The 22,049-nt window shown below is 49.8% G+C and overlaps 3 protein-coding genes across 4 annotated transcripts; 1 reads left to right on the top strand and 2 right to left on the bottom strand.

The window, feature by feature from the left end:
- Nucleotides 1-1,819: 1,819 nt before the first annotated feature.
- On the bottom strand, nt 1,820-4,949 carry LOC120680570 (gamma-tubulin complex component 3-like). The gene is made up of 2 exons (XM_039962080.1): nt 2,650-4,949; nt 1,820-2,551 (listed from the first exon to the last, which is right to left on the bottom strand). The coding sequence occupies exons 1-2, from the start codon at nt 4,890-4,892 to the stop codon at nt 2,296-2,298; spliced, it is 2,499 nt and encodes an 832-aa protein (XP_039818014.1). The 5' UTR covers nt 4,893-4,949; the 3' UTR covers nt 1,820-2,295.
- A 2,140-nt stretch (nt 4,950-7,089) lies between these two features.
- On the top strand, nt 7,090-14,759 carry LOC120680562 (uncharacterized protein C227.17c-like). 2 transcript variants are annotated; one of them, XM_039962071.1, is made up of 2 exons: nt 7,090-7,222; nt 14,118-14,759. In XM_039962071.1, the coding sequence occupies exon 2, from the start codon at nt 14,171-14,173 to the stop codon at nt 14,543-14,545; it is 375 nt and encodes a 124-aa protein (XP_039818005.1). In that variant the 5' UTR covers nt 7,090-7,222; nt 14,118-14,170; the 3' UTR covers nt 14,546-14,759. The 2 variants fall into 2 exon arrangements, with proteins under 2 accessions (XP_039818005.1, XP_039817997.1); XM_039962063.1 differs by having other exon boundaries at nt 7,091-7,222; nt 14,133-14,759.
- A 3,952-nt stretch (nt 14,760-18,711) lies between these two features.
- Nucleotides 18,712-21,836, bottom strand: LOC120695373. The gene is made up of 2 exons (XM_039978642.1): nt 20,225-21,836; nt 18,712-20,112 (listed from the first exon to the last, which is right to left on the bottom strand). The coding sequence occupies exons 1-2, from the start codon at nt 21,809-21,811 to the stop codon at nt 18,712-18,714; spliced, it is 2,988 nt and encodes a 995-aa protein (XP_039834576.1). The 5' UTR covers nt 21,812-21,836.
- Between the last annotated feature and the right edge of the window lie 213 nt (nt 21,837-22,049).

Below are 22,049 nucleotides of genomic sequence, written 5' to 3'. Positions count from 1 at the left end.
GGGCCGGCGAGGATATTGTTATTGTCGCGCTCTGAATCTCTTTCTGATGGGTGGGCCACGGCTGCTGCCCCGCCCGCGTTAAAAAAGAAACCACCCCAACAGGGACCAATGGATGCTTCCTGCCGGGCGATGAAAAGAAGGTCGGCACGGGGCCATGGGTCACTGTTTTTGGCGACCAGAGAACGGGGTCGTTTCGGTTTCGCTCGCTTCCCCAGTGAAACCTGAAAGCATGCATGCATTTCTTGGAGCCTGCCTAGGGCCGCTTTAGCACAGGATTTCTACCACGAGATCCCGGGGCTGGTGCGCTGTTCACGCCGTCTTTCATCCGAAGATTATTTGAACGTGATTGCGTCAACCTTGATTGATATCACCACATTCCATAGAGTATTTGCCTGCCACCCATTTCATCTCTTGGTAGCGAGATTATCAGATTCTTCCAGCTGTACAGATACCAAATAAAGCCAAGAGTCTCACAGTACAGGACACAGTACACGGGGGGAAATAATCGCTGTGAAAGGCAACTCTTGTGTTCTGCAGTTCTCCAGTGTGCAAGAGCAATTCTGTGGATGCTACATTATCTGGAATTGTGCTTAACCTCTTCGCAATGACCATTGGATGCCATGCAACGGTGTTGTCAATCACTATGAACAGAGAGAGAAGAGCAACCGGAAAATTGAGCCATTCGCTCTTGTAAACTTAAAAAGGAAAACAAACGGATAACGAGAAAAATTTCCTAGCAATCTAAACTCTTAAAAAAAAGGAATCAGAAGAAAAACAAGTACATGAAATTTACACCGATAAGAAATATCAAACAGAAAAAATAGCTTGCATCAATTTTATAGAGCACAACAGCAGGTCCAAAATAAGGATGGGCATGGAGTGATCCATGGATTCCAACCGATCCGTACTGCCCAATTTGGGGACTTTTTCGGCTCCGTGGGAGCGGCTCAGGCAAAAGAAAGTGGCTTCATCTAAAAAGTATTCTCTGACTATTCCCCACAAACCGGAACCATTTTTTGAGAGAAGCCCCTCCCAAACAGGATTTCAGTTAACCCACAGCTTGGGCTCAAAATTCAAAAGTTCCTAGAATTAGAGATGATGAGCACTTCAATTTGGTCTAGAATTGGTGCGCTGGCCGTCGTTGGCTGTCTTTTACCCAAGACTAGAACATGATTACCTGAAGAATGAGCGACAGAGCCACATAGGAAGACAACTTGCTGAGTCTCCTAGGCCTTATCTAGATAAGCGTGGCCCAGATACAACAGAGCGAAAAAAAAAACAGACTTTTCAAACTCCAAACCGGAATAAGGCCCTGAACCTTGTGTTATGCGTGCGCATTTTCTTGGCATCTTTCCTTTCAACGCTAGTCCAACCCAACACATGTCCACATGATTCACAGAAACCCTGCAGCTTGATGATGCTCCTTTTGAGATGGTGTGTGATTTAAATTGCAAGGTGAAATTTTGTGGCTGTACCATCTGACACAAGGCTTCAATACCAGCACATCTTCACCGACTTTGGCAAGTATCTCTTATCTGCCTCCGTTCCGTTGAATCCTGCCTGCCAGTCGTTCACCGAATTGGACATTTTCCGTTAATTTCATATCTTGATAGCAACGTTTGATTCTTTCAACTGGTGAAACCAATTTAAAAATTACACAAATAAAGGGAAATGAAATCACTATGAACCACAACCCCGTTCTTCTACACTTCTCCTTTTTAATAGCATTTCTCTAGATGTTATATAATCAAAAGAGTTACCATTCCAATTAGTCACAGATATAGTTCAGCTTGAATAAAAGTTTCAGTAATCGGAGAAAGAATATCAACAAGCGAAATGAGACAATTGCTCCTGTAAAACTGAATAGTACAAATTGGTAAGGAGAAAACTCCAAAGCAATCTAATTTCTCAAGGAAGAAAAAAAAAGGAATCAGACTGGAACAATTACATGAAATTTACACCAAGTACATCCATACGAGAAAAATCAAGACCAAAACAAACTTGCATCAATTTTGTACACTAAAGTAGTATGGAATGCATGGATCCAGCCTCGTGGCATCAGCAGATAAGCACCAGGAGAAGAACAGCGACAGAATCAACACAGATTCTTGCATCGGGAATCCTTAGTAACAAGGTATTCAGGTTGCCTTCATAAGGAGGTGCAGGGCAATTGGAGTGACCATGCCAATTAAGCGACCAAGTGTCAATCAGTGGGATAAGGTGTAAAAAATACTACCTCCCAAGTCCAACCAAAAGCTATCTAACTTCTAATCCTTCCACATTATGAGTAAATTTTCATTTGCTAGAGGAAAGACGGCTGTAATATTCAGTGAAGTCTAGACGGAAGAGAAGGAACTTCAAGTCAACATGCTGTTGCATCGGCAACTGGGTAATAAATGCATCAAGAGAAGCTGTATAATCTTTTGCGATGCTATCCAGGTCTTCACCCATTTTCCGGAAAAGTTCCCCAGCTAGTTGGATCATGGCTTTTCTGCCACCATCAAGCCATGAACCTGATTCCTTCGATTTTGACTTTGGTTTACCCTTCCCCCTGCAGTAAAAATAAAAGGTTGGAGTGAGCAAAAGCCAAAACAATAGATATGTTAAGTAACGATGGAAGTACAGTATCTGAGTTTGCAATGACCTAACCTTAGCTGCAACTCAAATATCCGTTCAAACCATCGATCAGCGTGGCTCCGAAACTGTAAGATGATGTCAAACAATTCAAAAAGATTTCTCAGAAGTCCTTGGGACCGTTCACCAAGGAGGGCCTTCTCCAGTATCGAGTTTAGATACTTATCGTGCGCCAAAAGAAGGTCATCTAAATCCTTTGCTGCATCCATTTCATCAGAGAAACGAGCCCATGAAACCTCCAGAACCTCAAACATAATGTAGTACTGGAAATTGGTCACAACATGATTCATTTCATTGAACAGAACTTGGCATTTACGAAGAACTGAAACAAACTGAGCTCTGATGCTTGTTCCTTCCTTGTAAAATGGAGAAGAAACAATACAGTTGGGCTTCATTGTCTTCCACACTCCAGTTAGGGAGTGATCCACACGCTTGAGCTTCCACAAGAAGTTGAAAACTTTGAGATACATCTTCATAACTGAAGCTGTGAACACTGTATCTAGGGGCACCCTAGCATCATACTCCAAGGAGAAGACATCCCAGCCACGGTCACCATCTCCATGGTCCATCATCTTTACTTTTATCCGATCCAAGATATCACGGTCATCATACTGCGCATTGGATGCTCGAATTGCAGTCTCAAGCAAGCCAGCCAATTGGAAGGAGCTAATCCTATTTGCTGGCTCTGACAACTCAGGGCCAACAACGTCCATCAAATACTGGACAAAATCACCCTGCCCAAGAAGCAAGTACCGCTTGATAGCTAGGCAGTGGTCCTTAAATCGGTACCGCTTATGAATGACATCCATCAAATGCCGATCAATCCTCTTGGCTGCCTCAACCACCAATGCCTCCAAAGCATCAGTCTCTCCATAACCAAGCCCACCTCGAGATGTTGTGGTGCCAACATATGCAGCTGCCTCTGCAGCGGCATCAGCCCAGCCACTATCATCACAGCAAACTCTAAGAAAGTTGATTGACTTGCCAGTTCTAAGAATTCGTTGTGCCAGCACTGGAGAAATGAAAGCTGGAAGCATATCAGACTGAATAAGGTAGCCCTCCCGCCACAATGATTCTGCTTTCACTGGTTGCCCAACGATGAAGAACTCTGCAAATACATCCTCTAATTCCCCTTCTAATACCCAGCTCCTAACCATTTCAAACAATGGTGAGCACACCCGACGCAGCAATCGTCCCATGAACTCCTGAAACATAGGATCCCCATGCTGGGCATGTCCATGGATCGCACCAGCCATAGCACCACCCCTCAATCCACGACAACCATCCACCAGAACAGCCATTAGGTGCATTCGCACTGCAGGTTCAGCAAGCCAAACTGCAAGACGCCGCAATGAGAGGTAATTACCCGACACACCTGAATCAGATCCAGGTGTGGGAATTGGATTCAATGAGTACGACTCCAGAACAGCCAGCAGCTTGTAGTAATCAGAGAGCTCCTCCTGGAGCGCTGAGCAGAACGCCTGAGCAACAGTCCCCACCTCAGTGGCAGCATCTGACGGTGAGCGGCTTATGTTGTCAGAAATGAAGCCCCGCACCTTGCGGAACAGCCGGCCGAGCTCGCACAGCTTGCGGACGAGGGTCCGCGTGGACCGCGGGACGCGGATGCCGTCCGGGAGGTCGTACGCATCGCCGGCCTTGTCGTAGCGCACGTAGCGGCCGTCGATGCCCTGGCACGCGTACAGCACGTCGCGCACGAGCGCGGCCTCCGAGACCTCCGTCTCGTCGAGCACCAGCTCGGTGTACTCCCGCAGCGCGATCTCGCGAATGTTGTCCGGATCCTTGGACACCAGCACCACGCCCCCCGGCGCCGCCCCGTGCGCCCGCTTTCCCCCGGCGCCCGCCGGCGCCGCCGAGGTGGCATTCCGCGGCGGCGCGGCGGTGGGGAGGTTGGGGAGGCACGAGGCGGCGGCGGCGGCGCGGCGGTGGGAGGAGAGAGAGTCGAGCAGGTAGAGTAGCGGCCAGAGGGAGGCCGGGCGCGACCGGGCGGAGAGCTTGGAGTGGAGGTCGGCGAAGGCGAGCGCGTCGTCGGGGCGGCCGGAGGCGGCGAGCCGGCGCTTGATGGACTCCGCGAGCGCGTGCTCGTCGGGGAGGACCGCGGGAGCGAGGCGGCTGGAGAGGAGCCGGTGCGCGAACCGCAGCGCGCCGCCCGCGTCGCGCCCACCCCCGCTTCCTCCGGCGGCGGAGAGGAGGCGGTGGACGAGCTCCTTGACGAGATCCTGGGTTTGGTGGTCGTCCATTGGGGAAGAGGAGGGTGGGAGGGCTAGGGTTCCAGCAACTGTGTGCAAGGGTTTGGGGAATTTTTGCGGGTTCGGGTGCGGTGGCTGGTGCTGAGAAAAAAAAAAGGTTTGTTACTCCCAAGCCGCGGCTTGACTAGATGCAAGCACGGCTCGACTCGATGCAAGCACGGCTCGACTTGGGCTCGTGGCTCTCGCTGCTTTGCCTGCCGATAAATTTTTAGAATCTGAAACTCAATTCGCATATCTTACCAAAATTGATACTCATTTCACAAGTCTTCCCGAGATTAACACTGTGCTCGTGAATTCTTTAATTTTGGGAATTTCTCTTTCACTGTTTTCTCTCATTTCCCTTTAGTTTTTATTCTCTGGATCACGGGGAAAAACTGCTTGTGCCCCAAGCCATATCGCACAAGTAAATTGATCCATGATTCTCTCACTCGTTCCTCTTTCTTTACTGGTTGGACGAGCCAAATCATGTACTCCTGCATCCAAATCCGCTGCTCTCGCGACACACGCTCGCTACCGGAGCCCGCCACCAAATTGGTATGGATTCGCCGCTTTTCTCTCCTCTTTATCTTTCTATTGCATCCCTTGTTCATTGATCTACTGATGAAAATGATCGGGAACACTCAGAATCGGTATTACAATACGGAAAATGAATAACGTTCGGGTCGTAATTTTTCATATTTATAAAATTAATAAAATCAAATACGATGAAAAATGACTATAAAATTAATTATAAATATTAACTTATAATTTTTCTAAAAACAAAAAATAATATCATAATACGGAAAAACGATATCGGTCGGTACATGAATTTTCCATTCCACTTTCATTCCTACATTGATTTAAGGTCGCCAGCACCAGCATCAACAGGAAGGCAGGGGAGTTGCCAGGGCCGGCACGGTGATAGGACTCGCTGCCGTTTAGGGGATGATGATTGCGAGCCCATGTCGTATCACCAGATCCTAATTCTATCCGCGATCCATGTGCAGTCATCCCAAGTTCTCATCACTTGCATCGTGTAATCTTCATCTATGTGCTGCTACTTCCCTACTGGAATGGGACAACGGAGTGGCTTTCTTGGATAAGCTCCAAGCAGGCAAGCACCGCCGGCCGACAGCCAATATAGGACGATCCATAAATTAATTACAGATGAGAGCAGATTGCATCGACATCTCTAATGACTGAATTGGGTGTCAAATTCCTAAATTTCTCCGGCTGCCAAAGCCTTCGCGGGCCGAAACGAGCCACGAGCGGCGGCTTGTTCTCCGGCTCGAGCTGTGACAGCGTTTCTCCCAATTTTCGGCTTTGGATTTAGTGTCTGGGCGCGGCGAGGAATCTTTTTGAAACAAGGCTGGTTGCCGTTTGGCTGCATGTGGGTCCGGAGAGCTTCCGTGATATGGTCCACAGCAGGGTTAACGAAACCGGTGGGAACCGGATCGGTCCGGCCCGGTTACGGTTTGGACCGGTCCGGCCCGGTTACGGTTTGGGCCGGTATCAAACCGGTCCCAATTCAAAATTCAATTTTAAATTCAAAAAAATAAAAATTCCCAAACCGGTCATACCGACCGGTAAACCGGTCTACCGGCCCCAATTCAAAATTCAAATTTGAATTCAAAAAAATAAAAATTTCCCAAACCGGTCATCCCGGCCGGTAAACCGGTCGGTATACCAGTCGGAACCGGTTGCACATGCAATTTTGAATTTGGATTTGAATTCAACCGGTTTCTACCGGTTTTCGGTCAAACCGGTCCGGTAAACCGCTACCGAAGGGTGACGGTTTGACCGGACCGGTCGGATTTGTAAATCTGATCCACAGGCACTGGGTGGCCCACTGGAGGTGGCGTGCGGCGTAAAAAAAGAGAAGCGGTGGGTCCATATGTCGGTTCATGCTGTCGATCCATCGAAATGATCTTCTTTTTTGTGTGTGTGTGTGGGGGTGGGGGGCGCCGTGACGAGCCCAGCATTTCCCACGAGGAGAAGGATAGGCCCACGAGCAGGTTTCGATTGCTCGTCTTCCGCGAACGCCGAACGAGTCTCGCTGGGCCGCTCCTCTACTTGTCTATCTTGCACAGCCAAAAACGCTAACCCCACGGGCCACGGCCCGACGCCACTGAACCCCCGACGCCGCCGCGACTCACGCCGCCCAGCCGCGGGGCCGCCGTCCGCGACGCGTGCGCCGCTACTCCCGCCGCCCCGCTGCGTCGCCCCGCCGTTGATCCTTCGGCTCGACGCGCGCCGTCAAGCCGGGCCGACCACGAAACACCCGACGAGTCCCCCACGCCGCCGCAGTAGCGACACTCCATCAACGCCTCCGACGCCTAGAGGTAACCGCTTCTTACTCCTGCAGGATTGGGGTGTCGTCTGGCGTTGGAATTGGGATCTGAGGCTTTGGCGTTGGAATCTGAAGCAACGCATACCACCAATTGTCCTTCAGACTTGGGCTAAACCAGAACAGAATATAGTGCCATAATTTAATTTCAGTTGCTGGCATACCATCTGATTAGTGCTGAACAGAGACAAATATCTGCCATCTGATTTGTGCTCAACAGAGACAAATATCTGCCAACATTAATCTATACAGTATTGTCACAATAGTATGCATAGATTTCTGTTTGTGATGGACTGTGCATTGTGGGCTCTGAACTATTTGGCACATCATGTCAAGTAACAAGGTTAAGTACGGTCAGTTTATTTTTACAGAAGACGTCAGGAAATAGACAAACCATCAATAATGTATAATCCATTATTTATATGCAAGAAAGGTTACAGTTGATAGAGTGAATTGAATTCTGAAGAACCCCAGAATATATTTTATCTTTTAAATTTCTCAATAAATGAACAGTGTAGTCTGATATCTTGTATGCGAAAGCATTTCGCTCAAGATACACTAACACTCTGTACCGGTCTACCTGTATATCACAGTAAGCACAGTTCCTACACAAAGGTTGAAGCGCATCATCTTTCTTGTTGCTACATAGAAATATATTGGAACTATATAGATTGAATTGTTAAACAAAACCTTTTGCAACAGTGGTATTGCTATGATCTCCTAAAGATCGTTCCAGGGACCATGTAATCACTACAGTGTTTTCAAGGCGTCGCCTAGGCGACAAGGCAGTGGTGGCGTCGCCTTAGCCCGCCTAGGCGTCGCCTAGGAGATTAGGAAGTGGTGGCTCGCCTTACCTTGCCTTACCGCTTAAAAACATAGATCCGCTATTTTATCACTATAAAAGAAATATCGAATTCAATGATATAAAAAAATCACCTATTGCTATAATCTGAGTGTATATGGCTGGTTAGGCTATTAGCAATAATGTGCAATTACAGCTGCTATGTTCAAAAACAGAAGTTTCAAAATACCTTTGCCGAATACATCCCAGCAGCTAAACTTTTCGTTCTAAGTTGAACGATAACAATAAGTTGGGTGTATGTCTCAACTGCATCTCCGAATTGCCCATGTGCAGCCTGAATTCTGGCTTTGGTTTGCAAGAGATCTCCTTGAATCCATTTGCCTGTCTTATCTAGAGCGGCATCAACAATTGTTTCAGCATTGGCGAACTGCTTCTGAGCACTCAGTATTCGAGCTAAAAGAAGCCAATGCAACTCCTCAGCTCTGTTCCACACCAGCTTCTTTGCATAAAAAGAAACAGGTTATAAATTCTTCTGTTCGGCATTTTCAAGGCTGAGACTGTACAATACCCTGGAATCTTTCCTGTGCATCTTCTTATCAGCTTTCCCAAGCACTTCCAGTGCCAAGCATTTCTATCTGTTTCAGATATTGCACGTCTAGCTTGATTAGGCTGTTCACACTCATGTTTCCTTATATTCATCCTCAAAAGAGAATATGCTATTCTGGTCATCGAGATTCTTTCCTCTATACTATATTTCTCTGCACCCATTCATCCTCTAAATCTCTTCCCTATACCAACTACTACCTGTGGGACCCACGCGTTAGAATTTCTTTTTCTTTTCTTAACCCCGGCGGCCTCCCCCGTTCTCTCTCTCTCTCTCCCGGCCTCGCTCCCTCCGCCGCTGCGCTCCCTTCCTACTCCGCCCCGCCCCGCCCCCTTCCTTTTCTCTCCCCTTCCTGCTCCGACGGCCTTCTCCCTCCTCCCTCGTCCCTGCCGGCGCGAGCTCCCCGGCTGGCGCACTCGCCGCGGGGCCGCGCCGCCCCTGCCTTGCTCCTGTCGGACCATGTCGCCGGGGCAGAGGCGCAGCGGGCCGCGGTGGCGGACCGGATGCGGAGGCGAGCGCGGCGGGCCATCCCGCCGGCGATGGCGGGCATGCCTCGCCGATGTCGCTCCTCCCTCCCCTCCGCCTCCTCTCTCCCTCTCCGCCCTCCCTCTCCTCTCCTTCCCTGCTCCCCATCCTCCTCCCTCCTGCTCCCGGCGGGGTAGAGTGCCGGCGACACGGCTCGGCTCGGATCCGGCAGAGGCCATGGCGGCGTGGGGGCGGAGGCGCGAGGCGGGGCGCTGTAGGAGGCGGGCTCGCCCTCCTCTGCTTGCGGCGGCCGGCGCGGGACAAGCCCAACGGCGGAGGCAGGGGACGAGCCCTTCATCCTCGCCCCCGCTCGACCGCGTGGCCCCCTCCTCGGCCGGGCCTCGTCGCCGCCCCCTCCCCTGCTCGTGGCCGCGGGCCCACGCGCCGCGGCGAGGGCGGAGCAGCGGCCGCCGGCGAGGGCGTGCGCCGGGGCAGGGCGTGGCCGCGGCGGGGCGTGGCGTGTGGCGGGGCGTGGCCGTGGCGGCGCGCATGGCGGGGCGTGCAGAGCGGCGGCCATGGCGGAGCCGAGCGGAGCAGAGCGGAGGGGCGGAGCGGAACGGTTGGGGTGCGGCGCGGGCGGAGGGCCGGTGGGGCCGACGCGGACGTAGGGGACTTCCCCAGCCATGGGGGATCCTCCCTCCTCCTGCACGCCACAGGATGCTTTAGGGGAGCCCGCTGCAGCTCGTTTTGCTGTCTAGGCGTCCTCTAGGATGCTTTTGAGGGCGCCGGTGCGAACAGCCTTAGAAAGCGTAACACCAAACAACAGGTCTGCAACTCCGGCCACTTGTTCACATCCTCCGCGTTTTTTTATTTTTATATTTTTCAAAATCGTTTTTTACAAAAATATATTTTCGGTTTCATAATTTACAGATTTATACCCCTACCGCCCGGCTGCGGGGCGGCCGGCCCCCTGCCGCCCTCCTGCCGGGTGGTAGGGACCTTAATATAAATAAAATTTATTTTTAATCGCATTTTGGCCCCTGGGGGGAGGCTGCCGCCCGGCAGCCGGGCGGCAGGTACCTCCCGCAGGTTAAACCTTGACCGGCAGTGCGGCATTAGATTTGGTTTTAAATATTTTGGATAGAAATAAAAACCGTTAGTAAAGTAGATGAATATGAAAACTATAACTTAGCAATTCATACATATACGCAACTGAGAACGAAATAGGTGATGCATGAGAACGATATAAGTATAACATAACGACATGTCCATAACAAAAATACAGAAACAACTAGAAGCACCTCCTAACCACCCCAGCCATGTCGATCTCTTTTACGCTGTGCGTGGACGTGGTCTGTAGGGTAGGTGTGTCGATCTGGAGGACCTACGTCTCTACCTGGACGTCCGGTGGCCACAGGTGTCTGGAAGGTAGGATCGGCCTGCTGGTTAGGTGTAGAAAATAACCGACTCCAGTCTTCGAAGCTCGCCTCAAAGGTATCCTGTGTGGCCCCTATGCAGTAGCAATTAAGATATCTTAATCATCGTCTTATAAGTTATATATTTGGGTACATATTCATCATACGTACCTGTTGGTGGTGGATACGAAGAAGGACCCATATCAAGAAGCTGGTGGTGCGATCCTGTAAACCGTTCAAATTATTTAAAATATTCATAGAAATAAGAAGAACATGATAAATTCGGGCTACGGATTAGGTATTTACCTTGCGTTCCTTCTGCTGTCACCATAGGGTAATACGAAGAAGGTCCCGCATCATATAACTGTTGTGATCCTATATGTAAATGCAAAAGAAATTAGACTTCATACCAAAATTAATTGAAATTAAGATATGGACTATATGTTTACCGAAAGGTCGTGGTGGTGCCTGTGTTGGTTGAAATGACATCCCTGCAGCTGGTGCCATGGTACTAAACTGGGTCCCTCCGTGAGGTTGATAAGGTGGGTGTCCATCACCTGTATGGACTGAGAATTAATTGTTGTTATCAAAGTAGGAAGTCAGTAAGTATCCTCACGTAACTGGATAATGCTGCTGCATACACTAATTATAGAATTAAACATACAAAAAATGAATGAGAAAGTTGAGAAATATTTATTACCTGCGGTTCGGATCCAAAATCCGGCAGGGCTTCGCCGCTGCAACTCCCTCCCTCACCCCTCCTCTTTCCCTCCCCCTCTCTGGATGTCGTGGGAAGCAAATGAAAGGGGAGGGGGAAGCTCAGCCTTTTATATAGGGGGAAGCCTGCCGCCCCCTGACCGGCGGCGGGTACCTGCCGCCCGGCTGCCGGGCGGCAGCCTCCCCCAGGGGCCAAAATACGATTAAAAATAAATTTTATTTATATTAAAGTCCCTACCGCCCGGCAGGAGGACGGCATGGGGCCAGCCGCCCTGCAGCCGGGCGGTAGGGTATAAATCTGTAAATTATGAAACCGAAAATATATTTCTCTAAAAAATGATTTTGAAAAATATAAAAATAAAAAAACGCCACATCCTCCCTGCAACTCAGCAGCCCAATTTCCTTCCCCCACCGGCGGTCAACGTACCCTCGCATGGCCCAAAATCTGTAATCCCCCACTCCCCAAGCGGCCCAGCCTCCCACTCCCCCCACTCCCACCGCACCCTGCCCAACCCCGACGCTCCGACCTGTGCCGCCGCCGCCGCCTGTTGGTGCCTCGCCGCCGGCCGCCCCCGCTCGTCGATCTGGTGCTCGCGCGTGCAGATCCGCAGGGCCTGGGGCAGCGGCGCAGTGCCCGAGCGCCGCAGCGGCAGGGGCAGGGGCCACCTCCGCGCTCCCTGCTGCGTGCACAGGGCACAGGCCTGCAGGCCGGCCGGCGACTGCGCCCCGCGTAGCGCGCTGCTGGCGCCTGCCGGCGCTGGACCGTCCAGCAGGCAGCGGCCCAGGGCCCAGGGGGCAGGCAGGCCTGGGGGCAAGGGCACACCGCCACCGTGCACGCCACGCCAGTCGACCGAGGCAAAGCCACAGCCTGAAGCAGTGAACTGTGAAGTGTGAACCAATCAACCAAGGTGAGCAGTAGCAGTAGAGCACATGATTGAAATTTATTCATGTTAGCACTCACTTAGCAGCAATGTGACATGTAGTAACGAAGTTTTTCTAAAACTTGAACACAATTTGTAAGGATGAGGACATCATCAAATATTTTCAAGCCACAAAAGAATGTAAAGTTATCTTAATTTGTAAGCATCCTTGTCAATGTCATTTGTTGTTTTAGAATTTTATCCTCTATTCCACTTTGATATGTTGATCATTTAGTACGTCTATTGTCTATATGTTGCACAGTTTCAAATTATGAACAATTTGTGTTCTCGGTACTCAACTATGCACTAGTAATATATATGTCGGGCCATTAAATAATTTTTTTTTGCACTACTTGAAATTTTGAATACCAATGTCCCAAATCCTGGGCCCGCCCCTGTCTCTGATCCTTCATTTGAGGCAACAGAAGAGCAAGGGTTTGTGAAATTTCCAAATGCGGAACTATGACCTAGATTCTAAAATATTTTTTGCTTGTCAAGTTTAAGAGGCATGTCATGCCAGCTCCATCACTGCAGTATGTGTGAGCATTGATTTTCATCTGCCCGTCATAGACAAATCTGAGGTTATGCACTATGCCACCGTGCTAATTCTCCTTCACTTTCTGCTACAATTCTGCACAGGATTTTGTAAAAATGGAAGCATCTTGATTTCCTGTCGCAGGGCAGTCGTAGTTAGGTTTTGCTTTACAACATGTAGTTTATATTAGATGCCTATGTTTATGATATAAACGGGAAGAAGTATATAGATGGACTTGCAGTTGATTAGAAAGCAAGGACCTTGAAAAGATGTGCATGGGGTGGAAGCTTTTGAGCTGGTACATGTATCTTGGAGGCAGAGATAACAATAAATTATTTGTTCATCTTGTTATTATGAACAAATTGATTTGTTCAATGTCAAATGATAAAAATACTTTCGAGGGGACATGTGTAATTTACAAATTTCTATTTACATGAGTACAAGCATAGCTGTTGTATTACCCTGTAACAAAGGGATCACCGTAAATTTGAATGAAGTGATTTTGGTTCAGTTGATTCTTGATAGCATCACCTGAATATGTCGCCCATAGATATGTAATTTATGTCCCGTTGCAACGCACGAGCACTCACCTAGTGGAACTTGATGTCCGGGGTGTGAGGAATGAGGATGCTCTATTGTAATTTTCGGTTTCTTGAAGAGTGAAATAATGTCTGGTACAGAATTCTTTACGAAAAGAACATCTGATTCTGAATGAGTGAATCTTCAAATTATTGAACTACAACTAGACAAAACTGGCATTTCTGTGTACAGCTAATTCTATAATGCTAAATTATTGTATTGCTATTGTTATGACTCTGGTATGAAGAAGCCAGTGGGGAGAATTTGGCAGTGGTGCACGATCCCTGTTAACAAAGCTCTCAGTTGCCGAGCAATTGAGGCTACATTGAGTGTTAGTCATTCCCTTTCCCTTTGATAAATTCATTAGGTGTAAATGTTTGAATTGTTTCTGAATTAAGTGCCAATGTCCATAGCTTAATTTGGTGATACCTTCAGATAGCAAACACCTCTTTGTTCAGAATGTGATTGCTTCACCTTTTTTTGTTTGCAAAGCGAAAAATCACTTAGCTTATTTATAATGGTATATTGCTTTACCTGTTTGTTTGCCAAATGAATTCAGTGTTGAATTACTTTATGTTTACAGGCTCAAATTAAATAATTTCCTATTTCTGATGCCCCAGTATAGTTTGATATGACAACAAATAGATCACATTTTTCTTTCCTTTCGACTATAGTCACTTGACTTTGCAGTTGGCTCATTAGATGGATTAGCACTTGAAAGACAATGAATTAGTCTCTGTTGTGCTTCTTCCTGTAGCATTTTCAGCTCTGTAAATTGCCATCAGGCCTGTGCATTCTTTATGCCCAGCAAAAGTTTTGAGCAATTTGTGATCCTATGCATATTCACCAACAGTGACCAAATGTGTAGGAATCTTACCGTTGTTGGATTCCTTATGCAGCAAAATTATGGATGTGAAAGAGAAGCCAGAGACGACCAGTGGCCCACCACCGCCACGTCCAGACTGCATAAAGTGCTTCGATGCTCTGTGGTTCTGCTACTCGCCATTCCACCAGATGCAGAGCTACTACCGGTATGGGGAGTTTGACAACTGCTTCGGCAAGTGGGGCGATCTCGTGGACTGCCTCACTCTCAAGACAAAGCGGGTGGCAGAGGTGGAGGAGATCCTCATCGCGCGGGAGAAGGCCAAGCCACACATCTGGACCTTCCGGACAGTCGATGAAGCATCCGAACACTGGTGGAGGATGTATAAGCATTTTGTGATGATGTCACCACCACTGCCAGGTGCTGCGCAGCCTCTTCCCAAGTCTGATAAATCTTGAGAGTTGTGGGGGTTTCGGCAGTGTTCTGTTTGTGTTTATGTTGCATTTTGATATTCGTGATGAGTTCTGTTGAAATCTGATTGTAACTCACACACCAATGAAGTGGAATCGTTGAGTTAGAAAGACAAAACTACTCTGATGAATTCTGAATAACTGAGATATTGGATTCGGATAAAAGAAACTCAATAAAGCTGCTTATGTAGAGGCGTCTCCATTGTGAATATGTAATACTTTTTATTGTCATGATCAAGTTTGGTGGTAAGTTATGGAACCAAAGCACTGGAATCATGAATGATATGTGAACCTGAGTCGTCGTCTCTGAAATAAAAACTGATGTTGCAGCGTGTCAGGCTTATGGTTGCAGAGCAAAACGATGTTCGATCTACTCCTTCCGTTCCAAATTATAAAATATTTCAACAATCTTGGAGAGTTAAAGTTTTTTATGTTTGACTAAATTTATATAATAGAATAATTACATTTATTATATAAACTAAGTACTAGTAGATTTTTTATTAGTTATATTTTTATAGTACATCAATTTGATGTCTTATAATTTGTAACGGAGGGAGTAGTAAAATAGTTGCTCAGTGAAGCCTAGAGGAATGCACTACTGCCCCTTTGCTGATTGTTTTCCATGGTGTTTTCGGAAGAGGATGTAGTCGAAGGTTGCTGATTGTGTGTTCTTAAGCAAGCAAGAAGCAAAACCATTTGCAGTGCCCATTCAAGACTGCCATCTTTGCTGAATTGCTATACGGCCTTGCTTTGCTGTCTAATGCTGAAACAGCTGACTGCTGAAGACGGCCAATTCCAGGAAAGGCAGGCGGCAGGCCACAGAAATCTCCTCAAACTGAAAGTTTGAACAGAAGCGAGCGGCCGGCCCGCTGAATCCATCACTGGCCATGTTTGGTTAAGACTCTGAATTTTTTTTCAAAAATGACGAATGTATGCATAGAGTACTAAACGAAATTTATTTGTAAAATCTTTTTACAGATGTGTGTAATTTTTCAAGACGAATCTAATAAGCCAAGTTCCACTATGATTGACTATAGTGATGCTACAATAACCATATCTAATCATCCTCCAATCATGCGGTCAAAAACCTTATTAGCTACAATATATGCTACAGTACAATAATTATATAGTTTGTTTTGTAATTAGACTTCATTTAATATTTTTAATTAGTGGTCAAAGGGTAAAAAAAATTTATGAAAACTTTTTCATCCCTGACCAAACAACGCCAGTAATCCACTTCCCCGTCGCGTCATGTCCGCCGGAAGTGAGAGGCCTTGCGCCTTCGCGACGCCCTCGACGGTGCCGGTGGGCTTCTCCCGCGGCTCCGGCTCCGCCGCCGCCGCCGCCGCCACGGACAGCGCCGGTAGGAGCTCCTCCTCCGGGGCGCCGACCAAGAGCAGGAAGCCGCCGTTCCGGCCCGCCGCGGACGACACCAAGCCCGTCCTCCGCGACCCGGTTCGCCCCCAACCTGACTGATAAAAAGCTCGTCAACACATCTCTCGCTCTTGCAAAGTTACTGATCTAGGGTTTGGTCTTGGGTGTCCTCGGAGCGTTGCAGATTTCGCGGTCGGACCCGGTGGAGACCGAGCAGGCCGTGCTGCGGTTGCCGCCCTTCCCCTGAAATCGCCCCACCTCCTCAGTCCTGATGGTACGGTACTCCAACTACTGCTAGCGTACTAAGAGTCGTTTCTACTTATGTAGCATTCGCAGTGGTTATGCTATGGTTCATCCTGTAGTTTAACCTTTAACGCTAGCTACATCAATTGGAAATTCTGTACCATCAATCCCAAGGAATTAAATGGTCCACTGTATGACCAGGATATGATTATGTGGACAGTGGATTTTGTTTCCTTCACATTGAAATACTGCATCAACTTTGGCAGCATTCACATATTCTAATCTCTGGATGCACTCCATTTTCGAGTTGCTGACTCAAGGATATATGCTAATTTCCTAATGTGGTAAAAATCATTACGTTTACGGCCAGAATTCTTCTTATGCCGATCATCTGTTCTTATTGTTGCGAGCTTGCTGTGCATTCTGTCCATATTCTCGAGTGACGTGGGTCATGAAATAAAATATCTTTTGAGATTGAGGCATTGAGATTTGAGGTTTGGAAAAAAAAAACTGATGAGAACATTCAAATTAATACAACAGGTAAAGATGTAGAATACATATGTACAGACAAAAGTTGAAACCAATAGAGAAACTAGTACAGTTAGGTGTGCTGCCAGGATTAATAAAGTTGGTTTAGATAGTCTATGCTCAGGTATGCTACTAGGAAATGCAGAGTTGATTAGATAGTATATGGTCAGCTCTACATTTATAAGCTGTTACCTTGTATAATGAAATTGAAATCATCCCTAAAGCATCGAGGTCGAAAAATGGCTTTCAAGCTAAGCTCTGGGGAAGTTGATTTAGCTTGTCTGGGCTTAGTTTCTAGTTTTCTTAGGTCAAAAAAAAATCTACCTTAAATGCAAAGATCTAATTGTTTCTTCAGAGTTTCAGTTACAGCATTTGGCCATATTATCACAAATAATAACTGCAAACTGGTAATTACATCATTCCAGTAGTGCCAAATATATGCTGTTGGTAGCTTGAGGAGCTTGTCTGTTATTCTTCATAAATTCGATTGCGGCAAGGAAGTATACTCTTAGCAATAACATCAGTAAAATCACAATTTCGAGTGATAGATTTGTGAGGTCTGCTCGACATATAATCATTTACAGTGGCCTCGGGAAGTGGCTGATCCACTGAAGCCTGAAACTGATGGGCAAATGATGCAATGATGAAAATATTGTGTAGATGGTACAAAGAGTATCACGGGGAGTAAGAACTAAGAAAGTTTGTTGTTTTTGGCATGCAAAATTATAGCAATATGATATTGCACATACATGGCTGCCTCTGGCAATGTTTGGTATTGAACAACTGCTACAGCATGAAAATCATATGGTAACAAGAAGCCTAAAGGATCTGCAACTTGTTGTTATCCACTGATTTTGCTTCATAGTAATCAGATAATATAAACACAAGTAAACCTTTGGTTATAGCTCTGAAATTAGTTGACTAGAGCCTAGACAGTAGTATCACAGGTTAACTTGTTCTCTTGCCTGTACAGTGTGAAAGTATGGAACATTAAGTTTGGTGTTTGACGAATTCAATTATGTAACCGAATATATCTTGCAACTCTATCCAATGAAAGTAGGATAATCAGTACTTTAGTTTATCATGTTATCTAGTCTAGTTGTCATACCTTTTATTATTATTGTTATGTGCTAAATTTTCTACTAACAGCACCCATCCTAATAATTAAGTTACACGTCCTCTTTGTTCATGCAATTTTGTTGTGAATTCTGGACTCGTTGGTGAGCAGTAATCACATACTCTCCTTTACTCAGATTATCATGGAAAACTGGAATAATATGCTGGAATGCTGGTATCCCTTTTTCTACAGTCAAGTCCGTGCTTTGTTATTTTACTTTATTTTGCTTTGCTGGTGATGCTTGTAGTTCTTTGCCCAACCATATTTATCGAAAGAAAGAACGGTATCCTTCCTGTGCATGTTCAACGACTCATCAGTTTGTTACAGTATTTGGAAAGTCTGCACTGCTGATTATGGTTTTGCACCATTCATGTATTTGTACTTGATCAGAAAACTGACAGTTACACGGAAGTAATTGAAATTTGTGATCTCCATACATGTTTGATTGTTGCTGGCAAATCTGGGTCAAATTACATTGTATATAATAGATGTCTATATATCAGAACTAACAGCAAGTGGTGCTGAGAAACTAGCCATATGCACATCTATCACAATGCAAATCACTGGGTTTTCGGGTGCAGCCCAAGAAAACCATTTAATGGCCGAGAAAATCAAGAAGTTAGCCTAAATACATGATATATACACATATTACAATCATACATGTGACATTCCTGAGTGGATATGTATGGGTATGATTCTATTACATGACATTCACAGCAATAAGCTATACTCTGCTAAAGAAACAACAACTGCCTCAAATGGCTGCCTTTGTTCCTCTTTTTCTTATGGAACCGGTTTGTCCAACCTGTGCTCAAATTTAGGGGTTGAATTCCATCTATCCCGGTGCTCGCTCCTTGGTTTAACGAGCGATCCGGTTCTCTAAACAGTGCTTTCACGACGCCTTAAGGCCTGAGCAATGTCTGGGCAACCTGATTAATTCCAATGACATCCTCAGGAATGCCAAAACACTAGTCGGCACCCGAACCAAAGACGACAACGTGGCGCCTACCCCTGAAGCAGGGGCATCGACGGCGCCGGTGAACCACGGGAGTCGGAGCGCAGCGGCGGCCGTGAGCCGCTCCTGGGGGTTAAACGTGAGGAGCCCCATCAGGACGTCGAACCCATCCCGCGACAGCGTCTCGCCGGGAAACAGCTCGCGGAGCCGGCCGCGGTTACTGGGCCACCGTGGCAGCCGCGCGAACGTCTGCAGCGTCTGCCAGCCCGGCGTGCCGAGCACGTCGAACATCCTGTCGAGCTGGCGCGTGCCGGTGCCCACCTTGAAGAGCACCTCACCGGAGAGCAGCTCCGCCATGACGCACCCGAGCGACCACAGGTCGACGCGCTCGTCGTAGTCCGTCCTGCGCATCAGCATCTCGGGCGCCATGTACCAGGCCGTGCCCGCCCGCGCGTGCGGCGGGCCGGCCGCCCCGGCGGTGCACATGGCCAGCCCGTAGTCGCAGATCTTCACGGCGCCGCCGCCGCCGTCCTCGCCGACGAGGACGTTCCCCGGCTTGATGTCGCGGTGGACGATGCGGTGCGCGTGCATCGCCGCGGCGCCGGACAGGAGCTGCCTCATGACCCGGCGCACCTCGGCCTCCGGGAACGGGGCGCCGTGGGCGCCCAGGCGCTCCCTCAGGGCGCGACGCAGGCTCGGCCCGCCGTACTCCATGACGAGGGAGTACTTCTTGGTGCGCGGGTCGCGCGCGACGGCGTAGAGGCCGACGAGGTGGGGGTGGCCGCCGCACGCCGCCAGGAAGCAGGCCTCCCGCAGCAGCTCGCCGACGATATCGGGGCCTCCCTTGCCGTCCCGCCTCCGGAACGTCTTGATGGCGACGGCCTGGCCGGTCTTGCGGTGGCGCACCTCGACGACGCCGCCGGAGCTGCCGCTGCCAATCTCCCCGATCTGCCTGTAGCTGCGGGTGCTGTCCACGCACAGCCTCCTCCTCTTGTTCCTGCGGGTTTTCGCCGCCGCGGCGCGGTCGTCGATCATGGCGCAGATGGCCGCGACTCGGCGGGCGCTCATGGGTGACCCCCCCGCGGCGTACTCCTCGATCTTCGCGCAGATGGCAGCGAGCCGTGCGGCGTCCACGATCGTTCCCGGCGAGGCGACCTCGTCGTCTGTCGTGCACCGGACGACGGGTGCAACTGATCGCTTGGCAACCATGGCGATCGAGGTGGTGTTTGCAGCCGGGGCACGAGCGGAGTACGCTGTCCACGTCACGTAAGTAGAGGCAGATGCGCCTCGGGCCGAGTAGTGTTCGGATTCAGAAAAGACGTAACATGAGTTAACAAACTTTTTTAGTACCAAAATACAGAGATTATTACTAGATACATCAAACCGATCACCATCTTCTATCTAAATCCGACCAGGATCTGACCTAAAACGCCAAGTCAAACTACGGTCATCGCCGGCCGGACTCCGACTTGGTGAGGCTCCTCAGCCTTCCCAGCATCCTGACCTTGCCCTCCCACCCCATCCCCTTCCTCCCTTTCTTCGTCGGCGACCCGTCGGAGAGCTCCGCCGCCGAGTCCTCCCACTGGAGATCGTCAGCCGCGTTTCTCCTGGCCTTCAGCTCGGCCGCGAGCTCCGTCACCGCCGTCTCCGGCTCGTCCCTGTTCCTCAGAAGCACCTCCCCGACCTCGGCCGGCGTCATCTCCGCGCCGTCCCTGATGGAGTCCTCCGCCGCGTCGAGCATCTCATGGTCGCCGACGCCGACGTAGCGCTGCACCAGCTCGCGCATGGCGTGCGCGCCGCACGCGTCGAGGCGCACGTGGACGTCCATCCTGCCCGGGCGAAGCAGGGCGGGGTCGATGCCGTCCACGTGGTTCGTCGTGAACACGATGATGCGCTCCTCGCCGCAGCACGACCACAGGCCGTCGGTGAAGTTGAGGAGCCCGGACAGCGTCACCTTCCCCCGGTGGTTGTCGGCGCCGCCGCCGTCCGAGTCGGATGAATCGTCGTCGTCGTCGTAGGCGGCGGCGTGGAGCTTGCGCCTTTTGTGTAGCCTCTCGGAGGCCAGGCCGCGGTCGCCGGTGAGGTGTAGGGAGCAGTCGATGTCCTCGATGACGATGAGGGAGCGGTTGGTGGTCTGGATGAGGAGCGCGCGTAGGTCGGCGTTGGTGGCGACGCGGGTGAGCTCCAGGTCGAACACGTCGTACCGGAGGTGGTTGGCCATGGCGGCGATGAGCGAGGACTTGCCAGAGCCCGGCGGGCCGTGCAGGAGGTACCCGCGCTTCCACGGCCTCCCCGTCCGGCGGTAGAAGTCCCTCCCCTCTGCGAACGCCGTGAGGTCGGCCAGGAGGCGCGCCTTGAGGGCCGGGTCGAGCGCGAGCGTGTCGAAGGTGGCCGGGTGGCAGAAGGGCACCGACGCCCACGCCGCGGCGCCGCGCGGGGACGCCGCGTTGGTGTGCAGCCGCCGCGCCCGCGACGAGCGCTCCAGGTGGTCCGCCGCGGCGGCGAGGTGGGCGAGGTACGCCGGGAGCACCGCGGCGGCGTGCCGCTTGGGGAGGCGCAGCGAGAAGGACCGGCGCTCCTCGAGCGAGTCCTGGAGCGTGTCGGCGTGGTGCGTCCACACGGCGCGGTGGCCGTTGAAGGTGTCCGCGACGGAGTGGTTTGGGGAGAGCGACACGGACGGCGGCGGCGCGGGCGCGGCGGAGGCGGCGGAGCGCGGGAGCGAGAGCGTGAGGCGGGGCGGCGGAGGGGAGGAGAGGAGGAGGGAGCGGTGGAGGTAGAGCTGGACGTGGCGGTAGAGCGCGTTGGGCTCGACGGCGGCGGAGCCGAGGAACTCGGGGACGTCGAAGTAGGAGTAGGGCGTGAGCGAGTCCTGGAGCGACTGCCACAGCGAGTGGAGCAGGGAGAGGAGCTGCGTGGGGAGGACGTTCTGCAGGATGGTGAGGAGGCCCAGCAGCGACCACATCTGCGACAGGAACTCCATTGATGCACGCAGAGGTGTAGCGAGTAGAGGAGTGCGGTCAAGTGTAGATTGGGGCATTGGCCATGCATCTTGTTATATGTAGGGAAAGTTCCATGGAGAAAAGTTACACGTTACACCGTAGGGCTCCACTAGTATATAGTATGCGTGCATGCATTCTTCAAAGACGGATAAGAATATTCTACTATCTGACGATCACGGCAGGTGATCACTCATAAGTCATAACCCCCTGTCTCTAAGTTTGCGCTGGCATATTATCATGAGAATTAACAACGACTTAAAACTAGACGAATGCAGG

Source organism: Panicum virgatum, chromosome 2K, assembly GCF_016808335.1.
Source record: "Panicum virgatum strain AP13 chromosome 2K, P.virgatum_v5, whole genome shotgun sequence".
NCBI lineage: Eukaryota > Viridiplantae > Streptophyta > Magnoliopsida > Poales > Poaceae > Panicum > Panicum virgatum.
This window is presented reverse-complemented; position numbering and strand designations above follow the sequence as displayed.